The sequence below is a fragment of the Mustelus asterias genome, chromosome 10, assembly GCF_964213995.1.
Source record: "Mustelus asterias chromosome 10, sMusAst1.hap1.1, whole genome shotgun sequence".
Lineage (NCBI taxonomy): Eukaryota > Metazoa > Chordata > Chondrichthyes > Carcharhiniformes > Triakidae > Mustelus > Mustelus asterias.
In genome coordinates this window covers 124,405,061-124,431,779 of record NC_135810.1, presented here as the reverse complement: position 1 = coordinate 124,431,779, position 26,719 = coordinate 124,405,061, and the positions used below count along the sequence as shown (strand labels likewise).

The 26,719-nt window shown below is 44.0% G+C and overlaps 2 protein-coding genes across 3 annotated transcripts in view; one reads left to right on the top strand and one right to left on the bottom strand.

The window, feature by feature from the left end:
• LOC144499965 (interleukin-1 receptor type 2-like) overlaps positions 1-26,719 on the top strand; it is a 1,647,203-nt gene that overhangs the window by 1,294,332 nt on the left and 326,152 nt on the right. The gene's annotated exons all lie outside the window — the stretch shown is intronic.
• Positions 1,995-26,719, bottom strand: part of pgm2l1 (phosphoglucomutase 2-like 1) — a 76,605-nt gene continuing 51,880 nt past the window's right edge. The window contains exons 6-7 of one of the 2 annotated variants that reach the window (XM_078222624.1): positions 24,400-24,593; positions 1,995-2,310 (exon numbers count right to left, since the gene is read on the bottom strand). In XM_078222624.1, the coding sequence (XP_078078750.1) occupies positions 2,301-2,310; positions 24,400-24,593 (204 nt within the window). In that variant the 3' untranslated portion in view covers positions 1,995-2,300. Of the gene's footprint in view, positions 2,311-24,351; positions 24,594-26,719 lie in introns of those variants that run through there. The other variant, XM_078222623.1, reaches the window with a different exon arrangement.

Sequence of the window (26,719 nt, the reverse complement as noted above, 5' to 3'; positions counted from 1 at the left end):
CAAGCACCTCAGTGTCCAACATTGTGGGGGTGGAGGGTTAACACAGCACTCATGTTAGGGATGGAAACAGGCTAAAAATTGTTAGTTAGACAAATGCTATTTACTGATTGAATTGCACAAGTTAGAGAAACAGATTAGAAGTCAAGCTTCGAAACAAGAATGATGTACAGGGCATCAGCAGCTAACCATTGGCATTGTAATAAATAAAAAGGATTTTCATTAATTGAGATTTTTTGAAGGAAGGAGGTGGTGGGAGAGGAAATGGGAGAGAACGGATGAAAATGAAGGAGTGATCTAGGAACAAACCAAACACATGCCAATTATTCAACGAACAAGGAAAATCCAACAATTATTGATTCCTCTAGAACTTAGAACGCCAAATGTTGGAGCTATAATATGAACATGACTGTAATCAACATAATGGTAAAAAGTAGAAGTATATTTTGTTTAAAAACTTAGATATGAATCAAAAGACAGGTTGAAAAAAAAACTTAATTAGTCTAAAAAAGTGTGAAGTAGAAAAATAGCAGCAAAAGGATCAAAATAAATGGGTTAGCTCTAATGTTAAGTGACCAATGGGTTAAAACATCAAGGTAGTATACAGACCAGGATTAATCCTCGCTCGGGCATTATGTAATTTTGGAGCAAGTACAATTGATTGCAGCCTTCTAAGCTAGTGAGAGGGAGACATGTGCAGTAAAAAAGGTTGAAGAGAGTGCAGAAACAACTAGAATTTTGACTTCTGACTGCTAGGAAGTGGCACCTGCTGTGGACCTGTTGAGGCGATAGGCGATCCAGGCAATCTGGGAGACCGGAGCTGATGTGCGCCATGACTAACCTTTCGAAGCATTTGGATGTCAGAGCCACTAGGCAATAGTCATTAAGGCATACTGTCTGGCTTTTCTTTGGTACAGGAATGATGTTCATCTTCTTGAAGCGGAGCGGAACCTCAGATTGGAGTAAGGAGAGGTTAAAGATGTCTGTGAATACCCCGCCAGCTGGTCTGCGCAGGATCTGTGTTCATCCAGGGACTACATCTGGGTCAGTCACTTTCCTTGGATAGACTTTCAAGGCAGCCAATCTGACGTCTGCGATGGTGACCTCGGATACCAGTTCAACCGAGGCTGTCGGGGCTGGTGACGTCCTCTCGCTGACCACTTGCTCAAAACATAGAATGCATTGAGCTCGTCGGAGAGGGGTACATTGTTGCCAGCAATTATACTCGTCTTTACCTTGTAGCCGGTTATGTCGTGGAGACCTTGACACAATCAATGGGTGTTCGGCGGGCCTGGGACTCTATCCTTGGACTGGTATTGTCTCTTGGCATCACTGACAGGGCAGCACAGTGGTTAGCACTGCTGCCTCACAGCACCAGGGATCCGGGTTCGAATCCCGCTTGGGTCACCATCTGTGCAGGGTCTGCATTTTCGCCAGTGTCTGCGTGGGTTTCCTCCGGGTGCTCCGGTTTCCACTCAGTCCAAAAGGCATGCTGGTTAGGTGCATCAGCCATGCTAAATTCTCCCTCAATGTATCTGAACAGGCGCTAGAGTGTGGCGACTGGGGGATTTTCACAGTAACTTCATTGCAGCATTAATTAATATAAGTATACTTGTGACACCAATAAATAAACTTTAAAATAAACAAATGGTTCTCCATGGATCATATTTGGATTTCTTGTATAGGTCAGGGTCAACTGACTTGAATGTTTCAGACCTGGACTTCAGTAGGAGTGGATGTCCCTGTTCATCCATGGTTTCTGTCTTCTACACACTTAGTCTATTACTGTAGTGGTGTTCTCGTTTAGGTTAGTTGCTGAGCTCTTGAAAATTGACCTGTCCACCAACTCGAAGCAGTCCCAAAGGAGATTATCCGATTCCTCAGACCAATACTGCACGACTTTCTTTATTGGATTCGTCTGTTTCAGTTTTTGCTTGTAAGCTGGGAGCAGGAGCACAGTGTGAGTGGAAAATAAAGCATAGGCATGTTTGATGTTTATGTAGCAGTGGTCAAGGATGTTTGGGCCTTTGGTGGGACAGGAGACATGTTGATGGTATTTTGGTAGGACACTCTTGAGCTTGGCCTGGTTGAAGTCACCTGTGACGATGAACAAGGCCTTAGGATGTTTTGTCTCGAGGCTTTTTGTAGGGATATACATTTCATCAAGTGCAGTCTTCACATCGCATTGGCGTGGATATAAACTTCTGTCAGGATAGCAGAGGTGAACTCCCACGGTAGGTAGTAGGGGTGGCATTTCAGCGTCAGGTACTCTAATCCGGGGAGCAGACTATCAGGACTATAAATCAGTCAGTGCTGAATCAAAAATGGACAAAATGACTCATGATATTTTACAAGACATTTTGTAACATTAACATAAAGGAATCCAGCATGAAAATAACAAAAGCAACACGTCAAAAGGGGCAAATTCATAGAATTCTTTTAAGTGGAACTAAATTAGTGCATAAATAGTATGCAGGCAACAATTTTTTTTAAAAAGCTGCTCAAATCAAGTTTCTTTAGAATTGAGAAACCAATTCAAGGGCAACAGTACAAAATGGTGCTGAAAGTAGGAGGGATAAAGAACCAAGTTAGGAAATGAAGATAAAATGCTAATGATCTTAGGCAGAAGGCTGGGCAAAAAAATGAGGAGTCCGATAGTTGCTGAGAAAGGACTTCTCATAGTGCCACATTTCTGAAAGGAAGCAGACTTGAGGAACTTAGAAAAAGTAGCTGACTGAATTAGGTTGCCAGGAAATACCAATAGAGATTGCAATAATTGAACAAATTGAAGATGGAAGTATCATTTGAGTTGCATCAGTGTACATAAATTAGAGGATAGATGGATGTAATTGCTGGTCTCCCATTAAGAGTACATCATAAGAGCAGTCAATGAGGGAAGTCAAAGGCTACAATTCAACTTGAAGGCATCTACCTACAATCCAAAGTTTGCTGTTTTGAATGCCTGCAATGTATTGGTAAAGTTCCATGCGGAGTGCTGTGTCAGTTTTCACCTATCAAAAGTCATTTTGAAAATGATTAAAATTCTGACAATAATAATTCTTAATGCCAAGTCAGGTTAGACTTCAATTATCCATTGTAAAATACAAACATTACATTATAACGTGTGACTTAATATACTGTTTATATTGTACTTCAGTCAAATGTTGTTGAGAAAAAACCTAAAATTACCATACCTTATAAAGGAGTTGACATGTTCTGCTGCAACACATCTTAAATCCTACATCATTTAACTAGAGTACACCACAGCTTTTGTGCTCCATGTATTTGAAAAGTTTATTAAACCAAGTTTCAAAATGAAACTAGTGGTTGTATTAGAAATAACAAGAGTTAATTGGTAGTTTAATCAAGGCAATATTGCAAAGTTTGGAGTTCAAAGATCGTTAAATGGCACTGGAGCTTTTTGATTCAGAGTACCGTCAGAAATATTGCTTTGTATTTCCCCGTCAGCCATTTCTATTCTGCACTGCACAGTATATTAGGGTTTAGGATTAAAGGAACACAACATTTTAATGGTTTTTCAGAATTTTCTGCAGACTATTCTTTATATTTTAACCATGTATTTAAAACAAATAGGCTGGTTAAGTGTTTCCCCCTTTCTACCATATTACAGACTAAAATTAATGATAAATACTACTGGAAATACTCTGGTTAGGTAGCACTTAGTCACATTCAATACAAGTGTGAGGATGTTGAGTGGACTCGTCAACATTGTGTTCACCAAGGAGAGGGGCCATGTTTTTGAGGAAGAGAAGGTGTTACAGGCTAATAGGCTGGAGGAAATAGATGTTCGGAGGGAGGATGTATTGGCAGTTTTGAATAAACTGAAGGTCGATAAGTCCCCTGGGCCTGATGAAATATATCCTAGGATTCTTTGGGAGGCAAGGGATGAGATTGCAGAGCCTTTGGCTTTGATCTTTGGGTCCTCGCTGTCCACGGGGATGGTGCCAGAGGACTGGAGAATGGCGAATGTTGTTCCTCTGTTTAAGAAAGGGAATAGAAATGACCCTGGTAATTATAGACCGGTTAGTCTTACTTCGGTGGTTGGTAAATTGATGGAAAAGCTCCTTAGGGATGGGATTTACGACCATTTAGAAAGATGCGGATTAATCTGGGGATAGTCAGCACGGATTCGTGAAGGACAAGTCGTGCCTCACAAATTTGATTGAATTTTTTGAGGAGGTAACTAAGTGTGTTGATGTCATATACATGGATTTTAGTAAGGCGTTTGATAAGGTCCCCCATGGTCGGCTTATGATGAAAGTGAGGAGGTGTGGGATAGAGGGAAAGTTGACCGATTGGATAGGTAACTGGCTGTCTGATCGAAGACAGAGGGTGGTGGTGGATGGAAAATTTTCGGATTGGAGGCAGGTTGCTAGCGGAGTGCCACAGGGATCAGTGCTTGGTCCTCTGCTCTTTGTGATTTTTATTAATGACTTAGAGGAGGGGGCTGAAGGGTGGATCAGTAAATTTGCTGATGACACCAAGATTGGTGGAGTAGTGGATGAGGTGGAGGGCTGTTGTAGGCTGCAAAGAGACATAGATAGAATGCAAAGCTGGGCTGAATAATGGCAAATGGAGTTTAACCCTGATAAATGTGAGGTGATTCATTTTGGTAGGACTAATTTAAATGTGGATTACAGGGTCAAAGGTAGGGTTCTGAAGACTGTGGAGGAACAGAGAGATCTTGGGGTCCATATCCACAGATCCCTAAAGGTTGCCACTCAAGTGGATAGAGCTGTGAAGAAGGCCTATAGTGTGTTAGCTTTTATTAACAGGGGGTTGGAGTTTAAGAGCCGTGGGGTTATGCTGCAACTGTACAGGACCTTGGTGAGACCACATTTGGAATATTGTGTGCAGTTCTGGTCAACTCACTATAAGAAGGATGTGGAAGCGCTGGAAAGAGTGCAGAGGAGATTTACCAGGATGCTGCCTGGTTTGCGGGTAGGTCTTATAAGGAAAGGTTGAGGGAGCTAGGGCTGTTCTCTCTGGAGCGGAGGAGGCTGAGGGGAGACTTAATAGAGGTTTATAAAATGATGAAGGGGATAGATAGAGTGAACGTTCAAAGACTCTTTCCTCGGGTGGATGGAGCTATTACAAGGGGGCATAACTATAGGGTTCATGGTGGGAGATATAGGAAGGATATCAGAGGTAGGTTCTTTACGCAGAGAGTGGTTGGGGTGTGGAATGGACTGCCTGCAGTGATAGTGGAGTCAGACACTTTAGGAACATTTAAGCGGTTATTGGATAGGCACATGGAGCACACCAGGATGATAGGGAGTGGGATAGCTTGATCTTGGTTTCAGATAAAGCTCGGCACAACATCGTGGGCCGAAGGGCCTGTTCTGTGCTGTACTGTTCTATGTTCTATGTTCTTCAGGGCATTTAAAGGGTCATTGGATAAACATATGGATGATATTGGAACAGTGTAGGTTAGATGGGCTTTAGATTGGTTTCACAGGTCGGCGCAACATTGAGGGCCGAAGGGCCTGTACTGCGCTGTAATGTTCTATGTTCTATACTTTATGAAAGTGGCCATAAATGCATGCAATAAAACGTGACTACAGACATTTAAACATGGACAGTATTTGATTCTGTGGCCAATATTTGGTTAAACACAGATCTGAAGAAAGGAACTCTGCAGCAACTTGAGGCTTCAACATCTCACTGGCTACAGGGGAGGTCCCAGAGGATTGGAGAATGGCCAATGTTGTTCCTTTGTTTAAGAAGGGTAGCAAGAATAATCCAGGTAATTACAGGCCGGTGAGCCTTTCGTCAGTGGTAGGGAAATTATTGGAGAGGATTCTTCGAGACAGGATTTATTCCCACTTGGAAATAAGTGGACGTATTAGCGAGAGGCAACGTAGTTTTGTGAAGAGGAGGTCGTGTCTCCTTAACCTGATCGAATGTTTTGAGGAAGTGATGAAGATGATTGATGAGGGTAGGCAGTGGATGTCGTCTACATGGACTTTGACAAGGTCCCTCATGGCAGACTGATACAGAACGTGAAGTCGCATAGGATCAGAGGTGAGCTGGCAAGATGGATACAGAACTGACTCGGTCATAGAAGATAGAGGGTAGCAGTGGAAGGGCGCATTTCTGAATGAGGGTTGTGACAAGTGGCGTTCCTCAGGGATCAGTGCTGGGATCTTTACTGTTTGTAATTAAATATTTTATATTTGGAGGAAAATGTAACTGGTTTGATTAGTAAGTTTGCAGACAACACAAACATTGGTGGAATTGCGGATAGTGATGAGGACCGTCAGAGGATAAAGATCAGTTGGAGATTTGGGTGGAGAGATGGCAAATGGAGTTTAATCCGGACAAATGTGAGGTAATGCATTTTGTAAGGTCTAATAAACATGGGAAATATACAGTAAATGGCAGAACCCTTAAGAGTATTGATAGACAGAGGGATCTGGGTGTACAGGTACACAGGTCACTGAAAGTGGCAATGCAGGTGGAGAAGGTAGTCAAGAAGGCATACGACGTGCTTGCCTTCATCGGCCGGGGCACTGAGTTTAAAAATTGGCAAGTCATGTTGCAGCTTTCTTGAACCTTAGTTAGGCCACACTTGGAATATGGTGCTCAATTCTGGTCGCCACACTACCAGAAGGATGTGGAGGCTTTGGAGAGGCTACAGAAAATAATTACCAGGATGTTGCCTGGTATGGAGGGTATTAGCTATGAAGAGAGGTTGGAGAAACTTGGTTTGTTCTCGCTGGAACAAAGGACACTGAGGGGTGACCTGATAGAAGGGGGGGGGGGGCGCATTGTTGGTGCAGGCTTGGAGGGCCGAAGGGCCTGTTCTTGTTTGTTCTTCATTGTTTAAGGATGAACCATGTTTGAGGAATATGAAATCGCTGACCATTGGTTTCCCAAGTGCGATATTGAACAAAGGAGACTACTTGAGCTCAAGTTGGGGCAGAGATAAGAGTCGTAGAGCTCTACAGCAGTAAAAATGCCCTTCAGCCCATCGAATTTGCACCGGTCAAAAGACAAACCAGCTAACTATTCTAATCCCATTTTCCAGTATTTGGTCCACAGTCTTGTATGCCTTGGCATCATAAGTGCACAACTTCTTAAATGTTATGAGGGTCTCTGCAGTGAGTTCCAGACTCCCACCACCCTATGGGTGAAAAAATAATTCCTCACAGCCCCTCTGAACCTCCTGCCCCTTGTTCATTGATTCCCTCCACCAAGGGAAAAAGTTTCTCCCTGTCTCCTCTGTCTATGCCCCTCATAGTCTTATACATCTCAATACATCTCATGTCCCCACTCAGTTTCCTCTGCTCCAAGGAAAACAACCCCAATCTATCCAATCTCACTTCATAACTATAACTCTCCAGGCCAGGCAACATCAAAGAACAAAGAACAAAGAACAGTACAGCACAGGAAACAGGCCCTTCGGCCCTCCAAGCCTGTGCCGCTCCTTGGTCCAACTAGACCAATCGTTTGTATCCCTCCATTCCCAGGCTGCTCATGTGACTATCCAGGTAAGTCTTAAACGATGTCAGCGTGCCTGCCTCCACCACCCTACTTGGCAGCGCATTCCAGGCCCCCACATCCTGGTAAATCTCCTCTGCCCTCGCCTCATCTGTGGTTTATCCAAAGCCTTAAACCACTACGTGACTCTTTTGTAAACAGTGGATAAGGGCAAAAGGTTTTCAGCTTCTTTAAAACAGTTTAACTACCTTTCCTTGTAAAATGTTAACTGAACAATCATTGTCAGTTGCAATTGCTCTGGCACCAGAAGTGTTAACTCTGCAGACATGTGACTGAGATTAACGGTCAGGAACTGCAGTATAATACTCTAATATCCTAATTATGTTAAGGGTTGTGGGTTTTAACAAAAGAAGTGGTTTACACATGGATCCAAAGTAACAACAACAGATTTAATGAAGAGCTGCACTGCACTCTGCAGAGTACAGATCAAAAGCAAAACAGCAGCCTGTAGTAACACCCTAATAACATCACTATCAAATCATATGATCAGTTCTTAAAGCAACCTGCAACCCTTTTAAATATACAATACACAGATTGCTTTATTCTGTAACATGTTCGAAATATCTACAGCAGCAGCTGAAAAATCATAACTTAAGGCAATCTGCAATCCTTTCCCCCATTACTTCAGCAGTCATGACAACAAATTACTGCAATGTTATACACAGAATCAATAATCTGCTAGACACAGTACAATGCATCTTTATCATTGACTTTCTTTTTGACTTGTACAATCAGTCGGACACCTATTCCTCTTTGATTGTATCTCATATTCTAGAATCTGGCTGTTCTTGACCCTAAAAGTATAGGAACATAGAAAATAGGTGCAGGAGTAGGCCATTTGGCCCTTTGAGCCTGCATGGCTAATCATGCACTTTCAGTATCCCACTTTCTCCCCATACCTCGATCCCTTTAGCCACAAGGGCCACATTGGCTCCCTCTTGAACATATCTAACGAACTGGCCCCAACAGCTTTCTGTGGGAGAGAATTCCACAGGTTCACAACTCTCTGAGTAAAGAAGTTCTTCTTCATCTCAGTTCTGAATGGCTTACCCCTTATTCTGAGACTGTGATCCTTAATTCTGCATTTCCCCAACATCGGGAAAATTCTTCCCGCATCTAGTCTGCCCAGTGTCATCAGGACTTTATATGTTTCTATGTGATTCTCTCACATTCTTCTAAATTCCAGTGAGTACAAGCCCAGTCGATTCAGTCTCTCTTCATATGTCAGTCCTGCCTTTCCAGGAATCAGTCTGGTGAACCTTTGCTGGACTCCCTCAATAGTAAGAATGTCCTTCCTCAGACTAGGAGACCAAAACTGCACACAGTACTCAAGGTGTGGCATCATAAGGGATATGGACAGGGTGAGTGAGGAGCAAACACTTTTAAAGGTTATAAGGTTTCCAGCCTCCAATATCTTCCCAGGCAGTACATTCCAGGTTCCCACTACCCTCTGGATGAAAATTTTCTTCTCAAATCCCTGAATCTCCTGCCCCTTACCCTAAAACTATGCCACTCATTATAGAACCCTCAACCAAGGAGAGCAGCTGCTCCTCACTCACCCTGTCCATATCCCTCATGATCTTATACACCTCAATCATGTTCCCACTTAGCCTTCTCTGCTCTAAAGAAAACAATCCAAGCCTATCTAGTCTCTCCTTATAGCTCAAGTGCTCCATCCCAGGCACATCCTGGTGAACCTCCTCTGTACCCCCTCGAGAGCTATCACATCCCATATGACTTCTTAACCACCATATCTACTTGTCATGCTGACTTCAGGGATCTTTGGACATGCACCCAAAAGGTATCTCTGGTCCTCTCTACTTCCTAACATTCTACTATTCATTGTGTATTCCTCTATCTTGTTAGTCCTCCTAAAATGCCTATAGGAGTATAGAAAGTACCAGAATGAAGTAAAGGAGGAAATTGGGAAAGCAAAGAGAGGATACAAAAAAAATGTTGGCAGGCACAATTCTAAGTTGATTCACCAACACATTAAGAGCAAGAAAATAACTCAGGAAAAGGTAGGGCTGATCAGAGATGTACATGGAAACGTGTGTGTTGATTCAGAAGATGTGGGCAAGATTCTCAATGAATACTTTATCAAACCCTAAAGAGAGGGATCATTCAGACATTTTTGATAAAGAGACAAAGTGTGAAATATTAGATACAATGAGCATAGTGAGAGATGAAGTACTGAAGGGACTGGCATCCATGCAGGTGGATAAATCACCAGGGCCGGATGGATTGTATTCCAGGCTGTTGAAGGAAGCCAATGAGGAAATAGTGGATGCTCTAAGGATCATTTCCTGATTCTCGCTGGATACAGGTGAGGTATCAGAGGACTGGAGGTCTGCAAACGATATACAATTATTTACAAAGGGAGTGGGTGATAGTTTTTTGGCCTATACACGAGTCAGTCAGACTTCAGCGGTAGGCAAATTATCGGAAGCAATTCTGAGACCCAGGATGAACTGTCATTTAGAAAGGCATGGATTGATCAGGGACAGTCAGCATAGTTTTGTTAGGGGAAGGTCATGTCTACTAACTTAATAGATTTTTTTTGAGGAAGTAACAAGGAGAATTGATGAGAATAGTACAGTGGATATTGTCTACATGGATTTCAGTAAGGCATTTGACAAAGTCCCACATGGCAGACTGGTCAGAAAAGTGAGATCTCATGGAATACAGGGGAAAGTGGGCAGGTTAGATCCAAAATTAGCTTAGTGACAGGAAAGGGTAATGGTCGATTTTATATATGCAAAACATTTTTGTCCTGATGCAAATCTCCCCACCCACCACCCTCCCATCTATCACTTGTTTTTTAATTTTGCTTTCACTGAGCACTGACCTTTATTTTCCCATTAACATGTTCTGATATCTTACCTTTATGTAACTACTAGTACTTTCTCCATTAATGCTTCCTCGGTCTTGTCACCTATACATCTCTGTTGTGATCTCCTCGAGTTCCTACCAATCACTGATCTTCAACTATGCTCCAGTTGCTATGCCATCTCTTACACAGTATATAATCCACCACCTCTCTTTGACTCTGAAGGAGTCATACAGATTCGAACCATTAACACTATTTTCTCTTCCAGCGTTTTCTGTTTATGTCATTTTAAAAAGGTACCTGGATTTGTATCTGAAGTGCTGTAACTTGCAAGGCTACGGATCAGGTGCTGGAAAATGGGATTAAAATAAGTGGCTAATTTATCTTTTCTCTTTTTTTGACTGGCATAGACATAAGAACATAAGAAATAGGAGCAGGAGTAGGCCATCTAGCCCCTCAAGCCTGCTCCATCATTCAATAAGATCATGGCTGATCTGATAGTGGGTTCAGTTCCACTTACCCGCCCGCTCCCCATAACCCTTAATTCCCTTAAGGGTTAAAAATCTATCTATCTGTGACTTAAACACATTTAACGAGGTAGCCTCTACTGCTTCATTGGGCAGAGAATTCCAAAGATTCACTACGCTCTGGGAGAAGAAGTTCCTCCTCAACTCTGTTCTAAATTGACTCCCCCGTATTTTGAGGCTATGTCCCCTAGTTCTTGTTTCCATTGTAAGTGGAAATAACCTCGCTGCTTCTACCCTGTCTAGCCCCTTCATTATCTTATATGTCTCTATAAGATCTCCCCTCAACCTTCTAAACTCCAATGACTACAGGCCCAGTCTACTCAATCTCTCCTCATAAGCTAACCCCCTCATCTCCGGAATCAACCTGATGAACCTTCTCTGTACCCCCTCCAAAGCTAATATATCCTTTCTTAAATAAGGGGACCAAAATTGTACACAGTACTCTAGGTGCGGCCTCACCAGTACCCTGTACAGTTGCAGCAAGACCTCCCTGCTTTTACATTCCATCCCTCTCGCGATAAAGGCCAACATTCCATTTGCTTTCTTGATTACCTGCTGCACCTGCAAACTGAGTTTTTGTGATTCATGCACAAGGACCCCCAGGTCCCTCTGCACAGTAGCATGTTGTAATTTTTCACCGTTTAAATAATAGTCCATTTTACTATTATTCATTCCAAAGTGGATAACCTCACACTTACCAACGTTATACTCCATCTGCCAGATCCTTGCCCACTCACTTAGCCTATCCAAATCTCTCTGCAGACTCTCTGTGTCCTCCACGCAATTTGCTTTCCCACCCATCTTTGTGTCATCCGCAAACTTTGTTACCCTACACTCAGTCCCCTCCTCCAGATCGTCTATGTATATGGTAAATAGTCGAGGCCCCAACACCGATCCCTGCGGCACGCCACTAGTCACTGATTGCCAACCGGAAAAGCACCCATTTATTCCGACTCTCTGCTTTCTGTTAGATAGCCAATCCTCAATCCACACTAACACTTTACCCCCAATGGGCTCTTTCTGCACAACTTTCCTAAGGTTCCACTTCCTAGTCTCCCGGACGACCATATCTGTGCTGGGTGTGTTGAGCTGCGGTTCCTAAGGGACCATGTTAGGGAACTGGAATTGCAGCTCGAGGACCTTCGCCGGGTTAGGGATAGTGAGGAGGTCATTGACAGGAGCTATCGGCAGGTGGTCACACCGGGACCACGGGAGGAGGGTAACTGGGTAACAGTGAGGAAGGAGAAAGCTCGGTTGATGGTGAGCACCCCGGTGGATGTGCCCCTTAATAATAAGTACTCCTGTCTGAGTACTACTGGGGAGGACAGCCCACCTGGGGGAAGCAGCGGTGGCAGTGTCTCTGGAGCTGAGCCTGGCCCAGTAGTGCAAAAGGGTAAGGAAAGGAGGGTAGTGCTAATTGGGGACTCTACGGTGAGGGGGTCAGATAGGCGTTTTTGCGGACACAGACGGGACTCTCGGATGGTGGTTTGCCTCCCTGGTGCAGGGGTCCGGGATGTCTCTGGTCGAGTCCCAGAAATCCTGAAGGGGGAGGGAGAGGAGCCGAAGGTCGTGATGCATATAGGTACTGCTGACATAGGTAGGAAGAGGGAAGGGGTCATGAAAAGAGAATATAGGGAGTTAGGTAGACAGCTGAGAAAGAGGAATGCAAAGGTAGTAATCTCGGGATTGCTGCCTGTGCCGCAGGAGAGTGAGAACAGGAATCGGTGGAGAATGAATGCGTGGCTGAGGGACTGGAGCAAGGGACAAGGATTTGGGTACTTGGATCATTGGGACCTCTTTAGGGGCAGGTGTGACCTGTTTAAAAAAGACGGGTGGCACTTGAATCCCAGGGGGACCAATATCCTGGCGGGAAGGTTGGCTAAGGCTACTGGAGAGACTTTAAACTAGAAAGGTTGGGGGGAGGGAATCGAAATGAGGGGACTGAGAGCGAGGAGGTTAGCTCGCAAATAGATAAGGAATGTAGACAGGGTAAGAGGGAGGTTAGACGACTGATGGAGAAGGGAAGTGCTCAGGCTGAAGGTCTGAGATGTGTCTATTTTAATGCCAGGAGTGTAGTGAATAAAGTGGATGAGCTTAGAGCGTGGATTGCTGCTTCGAATTGTGATGTGGTGGCCATTACGGAGACTTGGATGTCTCAGGGACAGGACTGGGTGCTTCAGGTGCCGGGTTTTAGATGTTTCAGGAAGGACAGGGAGGGAGGCAAGAGAGGGGGGGGGGGGGGGGGAGTGGCACTGTTGATCAGGGATAGTGTCACGGCTGTAGAGAAGGTGGACGCCGTGGAGGGATTGACTACGGAGTCTCTGTGGGTGGAGGTTAGGAACAGGAAGGGGTCGGTAACGTTGCTGGGTGTTTTCTATAGGCCGCCCAATAGTAACAGAGATGTTGAGGAGCAGATGGGGAAACAGATCCTGGAGAGATGTAGGAATAACAGAGTTGTCGTGATGGGAGATTTTAATTTCCCAAACATAGATTGGAATATCCCTAGGGCTAGGGGTTTGGGTGGAGAGGCGTTTGTTAGGTGTGTCCAGGAGAGTTTCCTGACACAGTATGTGGATAAGCCTACTAGAGGAGGGGCTGTACTTGATCTGGTGCTGGCTAATGAACCTGGACAGGTGGAGGATCTCTCGGTGGGTGAGCATCTTGGGATAGCGATCATAATTCTATCTCCTTCACGATAGCATTGGAAAGAGATAGGATCAGGCAGGCTAGGAAAGTGTTTCTCTGGAGTAAAGGGAAATACAGTGTCATCAGGTAGGAAATTAGACGGGTAAATTGGAAGGAGGCATTCTTGGGGAAAAGTACCGAAGGAAAGTGGAGGATTTTCAAGGAATGTTTGTCTGGAGCTCTGCATGACAACGTTCCGATGAGACAGGGGGGTGTTGGTAGGGTACGGGAACCGTGGTGCACGAAGGTTGTGATGAACCTGGTGAATAAGAAAAGAGAGGCGTACAGAAGGTTCAGAGAGCTAGGAGGTGTTAAGGATTTAGAGGAGTATACGGGATGTAGGAAGGAGTTTAAGAAGGAAATTAGGAGAGCGAGAAGGGGTCATGAGAAGACCTTGGCGGGTAAGATTAAGGAGAATCCCAAGGCTTTCTACAAATATGTCAAGAGTAAAAGGATGAGATGTGAAGGCATAGGACCCTTAAAAGGTGAAGGGGGAAAAGTTTGTGCGGAACCGTTAGAAATGGCGGAGCTGCTTAATGAATACTTTACCTCGGTATTCACGGTGGAAAGGGATCTGGGTGGTTGTACTGCTGGTTTGCGGTGGACAGAAAGGATCGAGCATGTGGACATAAAGAAAGAGGATGTGTTGGAACTATTGAATGGCATCAAGGTTGGTAAGTCGCCGGGACCGGATGGGATGTACTCCAGGTTACTGTGGGAGGCGAGGGAGGAGATTGCGGAGCCTTTGGCGATGATCTTTGCATCGTCGATGGAGACTGGAGAGGTTCCGGAGGATTGGAGGATTGCAGATGTGGTCCCTATATTCAAGAAAGGGAACAGGGACAGCCCGGGAAATTACCGACCGGTGAGTCTAACCTCAGTGGTTGGTAAGTTGATGGAGAGGATCCTGAGAGACAGGATTTATGATCATCTAGAGAAGTTTAGTATGATCAAAAGTAGTCAGCACGGCTTTGTCAAGGGCAGGTCGTGCCTTACGAGCCTGGTTGAGTTCTTTGAAAATGTGACCAAACACATTGACGAAGGAAGAGCGGTGGATGTGGTCTATATGGACTTCAGCAAGGCGTTCGATAAGGTCCCCCATGCAAGACTTCTTGAGAAAGTGAGAGGGCATGGGATCCAAGGGGCTGTTGCCTTGTGGATCCAGAACTGGCTTGCCTGCAGAAGGCAGAGAGTGGCTGTGGAGGGGTCTTTCTCTGCATAGAACATAGAACATAGAACATTACAGCGCAGAACAGGCCCTTCGGCCCACGATGTTGCACCGACCAGTTAAAAAAAAAACAAAAAACTGTGACCCTCCAACCTAAACCAATTTCTTTTCGTCCATGAACCTATCTACGGATCTCTTAAACGCCCCCAAACTAGGCGCATTTACTACTGATGCTGGCAGGGCATTCCAATCCCTCACCACCCTCTGGGTAAAGAACCTACCCCTGACATCGGTTCTATAACTACCCCCCCTCAATTTAAAGCCATGCCCCCTCGTGCTGGATTTCTCCATCAGAGGAAAAAGGCTATCACTATCCACCCTATCTAAACCTCTAATCATCTTATATGTTTCAATAAGATCCCCTCTTAGCCGCCGCCTTTCCAGCGAAAACAATCCCAAATCCCTCAGCCTCTCCTCATAGGATCTCCCCTCCATACCAGGCAACATCCTGGTAAACCTCCTCTGCACCCTCTCCAAAGCCTCCACATCCTTCCTGTAATGTGGGGACCAGAACTGCACACAGTACTCCAAGTGCGGCCGCACCAGAGTTGTGTACAGTTGCAACATAACGCTACGACTCCTAAATTCAATCCCCCTACCAATAAACGCCAAGACACCATATGCCTTCTTAACAACCTTATCTACTTGATTCCCAACTTTCAGGGATCTATGCACACATACACCTAGATCCCTCTGCTCCTCCACACTATTCAAAGTCCTCCCGTTAGCCCTATACTCAACACAACTGTTATTCCTACCAAAGTGAATTACCTCACACTTCTCCGCATGGAGGTCAGTGACCAGTGGAGTGCCCCAGGGATCTGTTCTGGGACCCTTGCTGTTTGTCATTTTCATAAATGACCTGGATGAGGAAGTGGAGGGATGGGTTGGTAAGTTTGCTGACGACACCAAGGTAGGTGGTGTTGTGGATAGTTTGGAGGGATGTCAGAAGTTGCAGCGAGACATAGATAGAATGCAAGACTGGGCGGAGAAGTGGCAGATGGACTTCAACCCGGATAAGTGTGTAGTGATCCATTTTGGCAGATCCAATGGGATGAAGCAGCAGTATAATATGAAGGGTACCATTCTTAGCAGTGTAGAGGATCAGAAGGACCTTGGGGTCCGGGTCCATAGGACTCTTAAATCGGCCTCGCAGGTAGAGGATGCGGTCAAGAAGGCGTACGGCGTACTAGCCTTCATTAATCGAGGGATTGAGTTTAGGAGTCGGGAGATAATGCTGCAGCTTTATAGGACCCTGGTTAGACCCCACTTGGAGTACTGCGCGCAGTTCTGGTCACCTCATTACAGGAAAGATGTTGAAGCCATTGAAAGGGTGCAGAGGAGATTTACAAGGATGTTGCCTGGATTGGGGGGCATGCCTTAGGAGGATAGGTTGAGGGAGCTTGGTCTCTTCTCCCTGGAGAGACGAAGGATGAGAGGTGACCTGATAGAGGTTTACAAGATGTTGAGAGGTCTGGATAGGGTAGACTCTCAGAGGCTATTTCCAAGGGCTGAAATGGTTGCTACGAGAGGACACAGGTTTAAGGTGCTGGGGGGTAGGTACAGAGGAGATGTCAGGGGTAAGTTTTTCACTCAGAGGGTGGTGGGTGAGTGGAATCGGCTGACGTCGGTGGTGGTGGAGGCAAACTCGTTGGGGTCTTTTAAGAGACTTCTGGATGAGTACATGGGATTTAATGGGATTGAGGGCTATAGATAGGCCTAGAGGTAGGGATATGATCAGCGCAACTTGTGGGCCGAAGGGCCTGTTTGTGCTTTGGCTTTCTATGTTCTATGTTCTAACACAGGTACGGAGGTCAATGCTAACATTCAGTACATAACTTGGTGCAATACAGTTGTATAAGTGACTGTAGAACCATTGCCTGACGGCACTGACTCAATGTTAATAGCTGGGGATTTCTATATACTGGCAACTCACTGCCATAAGCAAATTAGTCAATGTAGAAGCTTTTCTCAAGGTCTTAAAACAGAACAAATGGATTTGTTTAATTTAATGAACCTGAAAATTGATAATTATATCACACTATATTTAGATCATGTCACATTTGTAAATGAAAGATAGTAACCATATTAACTATCTAGACTTGTCACAGCACTGAGGGACAGTTGAATTGAAAAGAAGGATGTGATTAAGATAACTATTCACTCGTGAGCAAACAAGGCGACATCAATTTCATGGGACATGGAGCAGGGTGCAATAATCAACTGTCAAAAATGCCTGAAGCGTTGATCTCAAATTAGTCTATACAGTTGCAATTCAACCAAACACAGATATAAAAAAACAGAAGGGATTTGTGAAATTTGCTCATAGGGAGTCCTAAGGTACTGAGGCATACTTTCTTTTAAAAAGTATTCTTTCAGTGGATGTGGGCATCACTGAATAGGCCTGCATTTATACCCATGACCTCGAAGTGGTGGCGAGCTGCCTTCTTGAACTGCAGCAGCGCCTGCGCTGTAGCTACACCCACAGTGCTGTTAGGAAGGGAGTTGCAAGATTTTAACCAGCAACAATGAAGGAAGAGTGATATTGTTCCATGTCAGGATGGCATGTGCCTCAAAGGGGAACTTGCAGGTGGTGGTGTTCCCATGCGTCTGCTACCATTTTCCTTCTCGGTGGTCAAAGCCGTGGGTTTGGAAGGTGCTGTCAAAACAGCATTGGCGAGTTGCAGCAGTGCACCTTGTAGATGGTACACACTGCTCCCACTGTGCGTCAGTGGCGGAGGGAGTGAATGTTGAAGCTGGTGATGGGGGGTGCCAATCAAGCGGGGCTGCTTTGTCCTGGATGATGTCAAGCTTCTTGATTGTTGTTGGAACTGCACTCATCCAGGCAAGTGGAGAGTATTCTATCACACGCCTGACTTGTATCTCGTAGATAGGGGACAAACGTTTGGGACTCAGGAGGCGAGTTGTATGCCACAGAACTCATAGCTTCTGACCTGCTCTTGTAGTCACAGTATTGATTTGGGTGATCTGAATGGCCTACTCCTGCTTCTATATTCTATGTTTTTTCATTCCACCATCTTTGAAGCTTGGAATATTTTCTACCACAAAACAGGCCTTCAATTGATAAAGTAATCCAAACAGAAGGGATGAAGACTTTTCAGGAAGAGACAGATAAAGGATTTATCTGCATTTTTATGAAGTTTGTCCAGTAACAAAGGAACTGCAGAGTTGAATCAACAGGATATTATTGACTTGCTCACAAAAGTTTAAAATACAGATTATCTTGCTGCCTTAGATAATTGGATAAGAAAGAAATTTTAGGCAAGGAAGGGGTGGGTGGTAGTTTCAAGTTATTTGTGCACTGCCTGAGAGTATGAAGACAGGGTGAATTGAGGCTTTCAAAAGGGAATTGGATTATCAGAAAAGGAAATATTTGCAGGGCTATGGGGAAAAAGGCAGGGGTGCAGCACTAGGTAAACTGTACCTTCAGAGGACAGCACAGATATAACAGGCTAAATGGCTTCCTTCTGTGCTGCAACCATTCTTTGTAATATAACTTGAACATTTACATTTAGTAGTTCTTTCAATTCCTCCTTAGTTGCATAGACATAATAATGCGAAAAGCATTATATGAACATAGGTTTTGTTATAAGTCAGGTCAGAAACTCCAAAGTGTTTTATGAAGTCCGCCTGGATCGTAAGTTTTGCAATTTGAATTTGGCTAGGGGTAAGCATGAGATGTTTCATTTCAGGTATGATTCAACTGATCCACTAGGGAGCTTTGATCAAAGTTCTTTTTAAGAATACGTTAACATAAAGCAATAACTTTTACCAATTACAAACAAGGAAAAAAACAACCACAAACCAAAGCAACTAAATATCATTCCAACCAAACAAATCCCATAAGTAAAGCCCTTGCTACAAGTTCAGCACAAAAACTCACGTGACGCTGGAACTTAGTCCCTTGGTTGAAGAATTGAAACTCTGACTTCCCAGCTTTGTAACTTCCAGCAGCCTCTTGATATACACACACAAACAAGCCTGAAGTCAGAACAGCTTCCCAAAACACCAGGGAGAGAGAGAGTGGCTCTAGGTACTAACTAGCAAACCACTAACAGCAGAACTTTCACTCCAGGAAGGCCAGGAGAGCTGCTTCCAGCTAGCCAGCAGAATTCACAATGCCAAGGAGAGACAGAAGCACTGCTTTTCAGTCTGATGTCCCAACACCTAAACTAAAACAGCAGCTCAAAACTGAAAACAAAAAAGTTCCTGTCACCTGACCTGTCAATTATTCTTCCCCCTAACAATGCAAGGCCATAAAAAAATCCCAGGAAGTACCTGCAGCCCAGAGTAAAAATAAACCAAGACTCCATTTAAACTATTGAAGCAGCAATAAAGGGACTTTTAACAAACAGCTCAGCAACAATAAAAAACCCCCAAAGTTGTTTAACTGCAGAGAACATGATTTTAAAAACATACATTTCTTAAAGGCACACTAGTGTCACAGTTTCCAGTCTTGAAAATTAATAGGGTGTTGGCCTACTCATAACAATCTTACCATCAAGGCTGCCATCCTTGTGCAATACTGAGGGTGCACAGCACTGGCTGAAGTAGTATCTATTGGGTGAGATCATAGAATCCCTAGAGTGCAGAAGGAGGCCATTTGGCCCATCGAGTCTGCACCAACTCTCCAACAAACCATCTTCCCCAGGCCCATCACCTGCCCTATCCTCATAACCCCACGCATTTACCCTGCTAATTCTCCCAACCTACTCATCTTTGGACACTAAGGGAAAATTTAGCGTGGCCAATCCACCTACCCTGCACATCTTTGGACTGTGGGAGGAAACTGGATCACCCAGAGGAAACTCACGCAGACACGGGAAGAACATGCAGATTTCTGCACACAAGATTGGAATCGAACCCAGGTCCGTGGTGCTATGAGGCAGCAGTGCTAACCGCTGTGCCACCGCGCCGCACCAAATGTTCAACAGAGAAATGTTAGTCAGAGATGTATCCTCAGTGTTCCAGTCAACACTTAGCCATCAACCAACATCACAAAAAACAGATCAGGTAATTGATCTCACTGCTTGTCAAGAGGAAGAAGGAAGCGTATGTTAGGTTGAGAAAACAAGGTTCAGTTGGCTCGATGGAGGGTTACAAGTTAGCAAGAAATGAGCTGAAAAAGGGGCTTAGGAGAGCTAGGAGGGGGCATGAGAAGTCCTTGGTGGGTCGGATCAAGGAAAACCCCAAGGCTTTTTACTCTTATGTGAGGAATATAAGAATGACCAGGGTGAGGCTGGGGCCGGTCAAGGACGGCAGTGGGAATTTGTGCATGGAGTCAGAGGAGATAGGAGAGGTGATGAATGAATACTTTTCTTCGGTGTTCACCAAGGAGAGGGGCCATCTTTTTGAGGAAGAGATGGTGTCACAGGCTGACAGGCTGGAGGAAGTAGATGTTCAGAGGGAAGATGTACTAGCAATTTTGAATAAACTGAAAGTTGATAAGTCCCCTGGGCCTGATGAAATATATCCTAGGATTCTTTGGGAGGCAAGGGATGAGATAGCAGAGCCTTTGGCATTGATCTTTGCGTCTTCACTGTCCACGGGGGTGATGTCAGAGGACTGGAGAGTGGCGAATGTGGTTCCTCTGTTTGAGAAAGGGAATAGAAATGACCCTGGTAATTATAGGCCGGTTAGTCTTACTTCGGTGGTCGGTAAGTTGATGGAAAAGGTCCTTAGGGATAGGATTTACGACCATTTAGAAAGATGCAGCTTAATCCGGGATAGTCAGCACGGATTTGTGAAGGGCAAGTCTTGCCTCACAAATTTGATAGAATTTTTTGAGGAGGTAACTAAGTGTGTAGATGATGGTAGTGCAGTTGATGTCATATACATGGATTTTAGTAAGGCGTTTGATAAAGTGCCCCACGGTCGGCTTATGAAGAAAGTAAGGATGTGTGGGATAGAGGGAAGTCTGGCCGATTGGATAGGTAACTGGCTATCTAACAGAAGACAGAGGGTGGTGGTGGATGGAAAATTTTCGGACTGGAAACCGGTTACCAGCGGGGTGCCACAGGGATCAGTGCTTGGTCCTCTGCTATTTGTAATTTTTATAAATGACTTGGAGGAGGGGGCTGAAGGGTGGATCAGTAAATTTGCTGATGACACCAAGATTGGTGGAGTAGTGGATGAGGTGGAGGGCTGTTGTAGGCTGCAAAGAGACATAGATAGAATGCAGAGCTGGGCTGAAAAATGGCAAATGGAGTTTAACCCTGACAAATGCGAGGTGATTCATTTTGGTAGGACTAATTTAAATGTGGATTACAGGGTCAAAGGTAGGGTTCTGAAGAATGTGGAGGAACAGAGAGATCTTGGGGTTCATATCCATAGATCTCTGAAGGTTGCCACTCAAGTGGATAGAGCCGTGAAGAAGGCCTATAGTGTGTTGGCGTTCATTAACAGGGGGTTTGAGTTTAAGAGCCGTGGGGTTATGCTGCAACTGTACAGGACCTTGGTGAGACCACATTTGGAATATTGTGTGCAGTTCTGGTCACCTCACTACAAGAAGGATGTGGAGACACTGGAAAGAGTGCAAAGGAGATTTACCAGGATGCTGCCTGGTTTGGAGGGTAGGTCTTATGAGGAAAGGTTGAGGGAACTTGGGCTTTTCTCTTTTGAGCGGAGGAGGTTGAGAGGAGACTTGATAGAGGTTTATAAGATGATGAGGGGGATAGATAGAGTGAACGTTCAAAGACTATTTCCTCGGGTGAATGGAGCGGTAACTAGGGGGCATAACTATAGGGTTCATGGTGGGAGATATAGGAAGGATGTCCGAGGTAGGTTCTTTACGCAGAGAGTGGTTGGGGTGTGGAATGGACTGCCTGCAGGGATAGTGGAGTCAGAAACTTTAGGAACATTTAAGAAGCTATTGGATAGGCACATGGAGCACACCAGGATGATAGGGAGTGGGATAGCTTGATCTGGGTTTCAGACAAAGCTCGGCACAATATCATGGGCCGAAGGGCCTGTTCTGTGCTGTACTGTTCTATGTTCTATGCTGCTTGTGAGATTAATTTACAATTTGGCTGCTGCATTTTCAACACCACAACAGTGGCAACACTTAAAAAAAAATCATTGACTGTGAAGTGCTTTGGGATATCCAAAAGTTCCTCCCTTTTGCATTTCCAAATAAACATAGCTTTCTTGATCATTCTAAATCTATTATATAGCACTTAGCTTAATATAGAGATGCAGTGAATAAATAAAAATAGACCATTCACAAAAATGTTCTCAATCTCAAGCTGTGGGAGGTGACCAGAGGGGAAAATAAAAATCAAGCAGAAAGAATAGCATCAGTAGAACACTTGCACATTGGTTCATGACATCTTGACCAGGAATGGAGGGAGACTTAAAATGGAATAGAGGACAAACATTTCAGGAATAAATTCAGAACGTTGCAACATTTAGATCAAAAATGAAATTATTGCAGCTGCCATCCAGAATCAAGTGGTAGAGGGGGGAACCCTCACAACATTTAAGGAGCAGTTAGATGAGTATTTGAAATGCTACAGCATACAATGCTACAGACCAAGTGCTGGAAAATGGGATATAATAGATAGGTGCTTCATGGCCGGCACAGACACAATGGGCCAAAGGGCCTCCTTATGTGCTCTAAAACTCTACGGGGCCGATCTTACCTTCACGTCCTGTCAGTCGATGGGCGGGACGAGCTGGTAAGATCATGAAATAGGTGAAAAATTGGACTAAGCAAACCATTCGGTTTTATTCCAGAAGGTGACCACCATATTCTCTAATTAGTGATGGACAATAAATTCTAGCTTTGTCAACAATGTCCACATCCTGTGAATGAACAGGAAAATGAAGTAGTTGGTGTGTTACATTTCCTCTGTGCTTTGAAGAGGAAGAAAACATATCTGACTATATTTCCTGTTTCTGATCACTATCCTACGAACACGACAGAAAAACGTGTCCACAAGATATCAGGTGAAAAGGAATTGGGCTCTGATGTGATGCCCCTCCAAGAATGATGAGTGGCCTACTGACACACAGCCACTGGCAAGAATGTGTCATGACTGATGTACTGAAAGGCCATCAAACCAGTGGACTTGAACGTTGTAACAGTCAAGAACAAAGAACAATACAGCACAGGAACAGGCCCTTCAGCCCTCGAAGCCTGCGCCACTCATGTGCCCAACTAGACCATTCATTTGTATCCCTCTATTCCCAGTCTGTTCATGTGGCTATCTAGATAAGTCTTAAACGATCCCAGCGTGTCCGCCTCAATCACCTTGCTTGGCAGTGCATTCCAGGCCCCCACCGCCCTCTGTGTAAAATACGTCCCCCTGACATCTCTGTTAACCTTGCCCCCCTCACCTTGAACCTGTGTCCCCTTGTGTTCGTCACCTCCGACCTGGGAAAAAGCTTCCCACTGTTCACCCTATCTATGCCCTTCATAATTTTATACACCTCTATTAGGTCGCCCCTCATTCTCCATCCAGGGAGAACATCCCCAGTTTACCCAATCTCTCCTCATAGCTAATACCCTCCATACCAGGCAACATCCTGGTAAACCTTTTCTGTACTCTCTCCAAAGCCTCCACGTCCTTCTGGTAGTGTGGCGACCAGAACTGGACGCAGTATTCCAAATGTGGCCTAACCAACATTCTATACAGCCGCAACATCATATGCCAACTTTTATATTCTATGCCCCGTCCAATAAAGGCAAGCATGCCATATGCCTTCTTCACCACCCTCTCCACCTGTGCTGCCACCTTTAAGGATCTGTGGACTTGTACACCCAGGTCCCTCTGTGTGTCTATACTCCTGATGGTTCTACCATTTATTGTATAGCTCCCCCTTACATTAGATCTACCGAAATGCATCACTTCGCATTTATCTGGATCAAATTCCATCTGCCATTTCTCCGCCCAATGTTCCAGCCTATCTATATCCTGCTGTATTCTCTGACAATGTTTATCACTATCCGCAACTCCAGCAATCTTCGTGTCGTCCACAAACTTACTGATCACACCAGCTACGTCTTCCTCCAAATCATTTATATATATCACAAACAGCAGAGGTCCCAGTACAGAGCCCTGCGGAACTCCACTAGTCACAGACCTCCAACCGGAAAAAGACCCCTCCACTGCCACCCTCTGTCTTCTATGGCTAAGCCAGTTCTCCACCCATCTAGCTAGCTCACCTTTTATCCCGTGAGATTTATCCCTTTGCACCGGCCTGCCATGAGTGACCTTGTCAAACGCTTTACTAAAATCCATATAAACGACATCCACGGCCCTTCCCTCGTCAATCATTTTTGTCACCTCCTCAAAAAACTCAACCAAATTTGTGAGGCTTGACCTCCCTCGTACAAAACCATGCTGTCTATCGCTGATGAGATTATTCAGCTACTTCTGAGGGAAGGAAAAAGAAGTGAATGAAAGAGGAAAACTGGAGCAAAATTTCAAATAAGAAAGATTTTTAATCGGGTTCAATTACGACTCAAATGTTAGAGAAATAAAAAGATGAGGATTACTGTATTATTATGCATCAATAAATTTGTTTCTTTTTGCCTGGTTTAGCAAACGTGCCCTATACAAAGCAGAAAGTATGAAAGCTCTAACCTGTGGAAGCACAACTTTTTCAGATCCTCCATGTAGAGTGCACAGACTTCATTCAGAGGGTCCTGCCGCAAAGGACTAATATCAGCCAAGTTCACATTCCATGAGTCCTGCCAGGGTTCCAAGCTTTCTTCAATACTCTCCAAGATTTTCTTGTCATGAGGAGAGCCAATCTGAGCTCCATTTTCCCAGTAAACCTGATAGATTTAACCAGAAGTAACATTACATTGTTAAATTTAAATTCAGAGTCCATAGAGTAAAAGGCACAAAATTAATCTTGATTTAACAAAGTTTTGATTTCTTTTCTGCCCCATCAACTTTCTTAGCACACTTTTGATAAAGGCGGAACAAGACACGAGTGATGTGGGTTCAGACCATAGATCAAACCCAAAGTTTGGTTTCCTGCTGATGAATAATTATTGAAAACTTCAACAACTAATTATAAAAGCTTTTATCCAAAAAAAAGGTTGCCTTTTGATACCAGCTTAATTATCATTTTAGAGATTTCAGACAGTTTAATAAATTAGACGGTCCATTTAAAAATCAAACATCGTCTACACAAATTCCTACTTTTACAGGAATGACATTAAGAAAAACTTTTTTTTTGTTTATATCCAATCCAATCCAATCAAAGTCCAATTCAAAGTCTCAACAATTGAGACATTCCCGGTCCAAGCTGACAAGACAGGCCGGCCGCTTCCTACCTTGAGCTTGATCTCCATGATCCAAGCTGATTGGAGCAAGCATTGCACCTCCTCCAAGGCTTGATCTCATTTGCATCTTAGCCAAAAGGTCTCGATGCTGCTTTAAAAAATTGCTTCAAATGAAGCCTCAGTGTAACCACATGACTTCAACCAATTGCAGCACAGCAAAACTACACTTGATCTTAGCCAAAACACCAAGAAGCAATTAAGAAAAACTGGTGAATCACAAGTGGACTGCAACCCAAAATCTGAATGACCATTGTTGCAAAAACCCTGGTTTAGGTTGTGGTATGACCACATTTTATTTATGCTCACTTTTGGCAAAAAATGAGAGGGGAAAACTATTTGCCATGATTGAATTTCAAACAAGATCAAGTGTCATCTTCAGGTTGGCAGGATAACAGGCAGGGAAAAGTTAAGACAGAGAAAACTCATCCTCATCTTTTTATTTCTCTAACATTTGAGTCGTAATTGAACCCAATTAAAATCTTTCTTAATTGAAATTTTGCTCCTGTTTTCCTCTTTCATTCACTTCTTTCTCCTTCCCTCAGAAGTAACTGACTGTTACAATGTTCTAATACAATCTGTCCCCATTCCAATATGGAAAGTATTTTGTGAAATTGGAAAGATGCAAATACACCTCAACAAGGAGTCATTGTAAACAGCACAGATAACTTGAAAACATGCCATAGTGTCAAACATCCACATTATCTGGGAAAGCAAGTCCATCACTGAAATTAAATTTCATGTTGTAGCATATCCACTTCTCGAATTGTCAAACCACTGCCCGCTTCCACAGGAAGATGTACAAGTGCATACTGTAGACATGCAGTCATTCAAAATGCCAAAAACAATCCACTGTTCCATTTGCATGCACAAGACAAGAGTTAAAACAGGATTTAAAAAAGATTCAGGTAAAATTGATGGAATCAAGCAGTACAAGTTAAATACAAACAAAAATGGCCAAAGAAGAATAGAAGATTACATGTAGTGAAAAATAAGGGTGGGCAGGTTGGAAGGAAAGAGAAACAAAAAGAATAAAAATGTAAGAAGACGACAAACGCTGCAAGGGTGGAAAGAGAAGAGAGCGGTTGATTTTTTTTAAAAAGGGACAGCACAGACTGCAAAACATCAAAGGCCAGAATTCTCTAAACCTCGCCTGCGACTGGAATTCTCTGGTCCCGCTGCAATGAATGGAGATTTAGCTGAATGCCAAATTCTCCATTGTCACTGGCAGTGGTGGTGGAGCATATGTCACAGGAGAATTCCGGCCAAAATCTTGAATCCAAGACATCTTTCTGCATGAGAGCAGAAAAATACTGAAAACTATGGAAATATTGTCAAGTACACTAGAACATTACTCTGTACCCATAACCTGAATTTTCTCTCCCTCCTTGGATGGGTTTAGAGTGGGGGGTAATGCAAAAAGCTCATCTCAGGCAGTGAGACAGCAAAACTAATTGCGTGCGGAAGCCAGCTCGACTCGACATCTGTTCAGATGCACTTAGTCAACAGGACTAAAATCATATTATCTAATTCTTCCCCGGACTATATCAACCACCTGAAGCAAGATCTGAATTCTGACCTTTTATTTCTGTATTTTAAAGGTGTGCAAAATA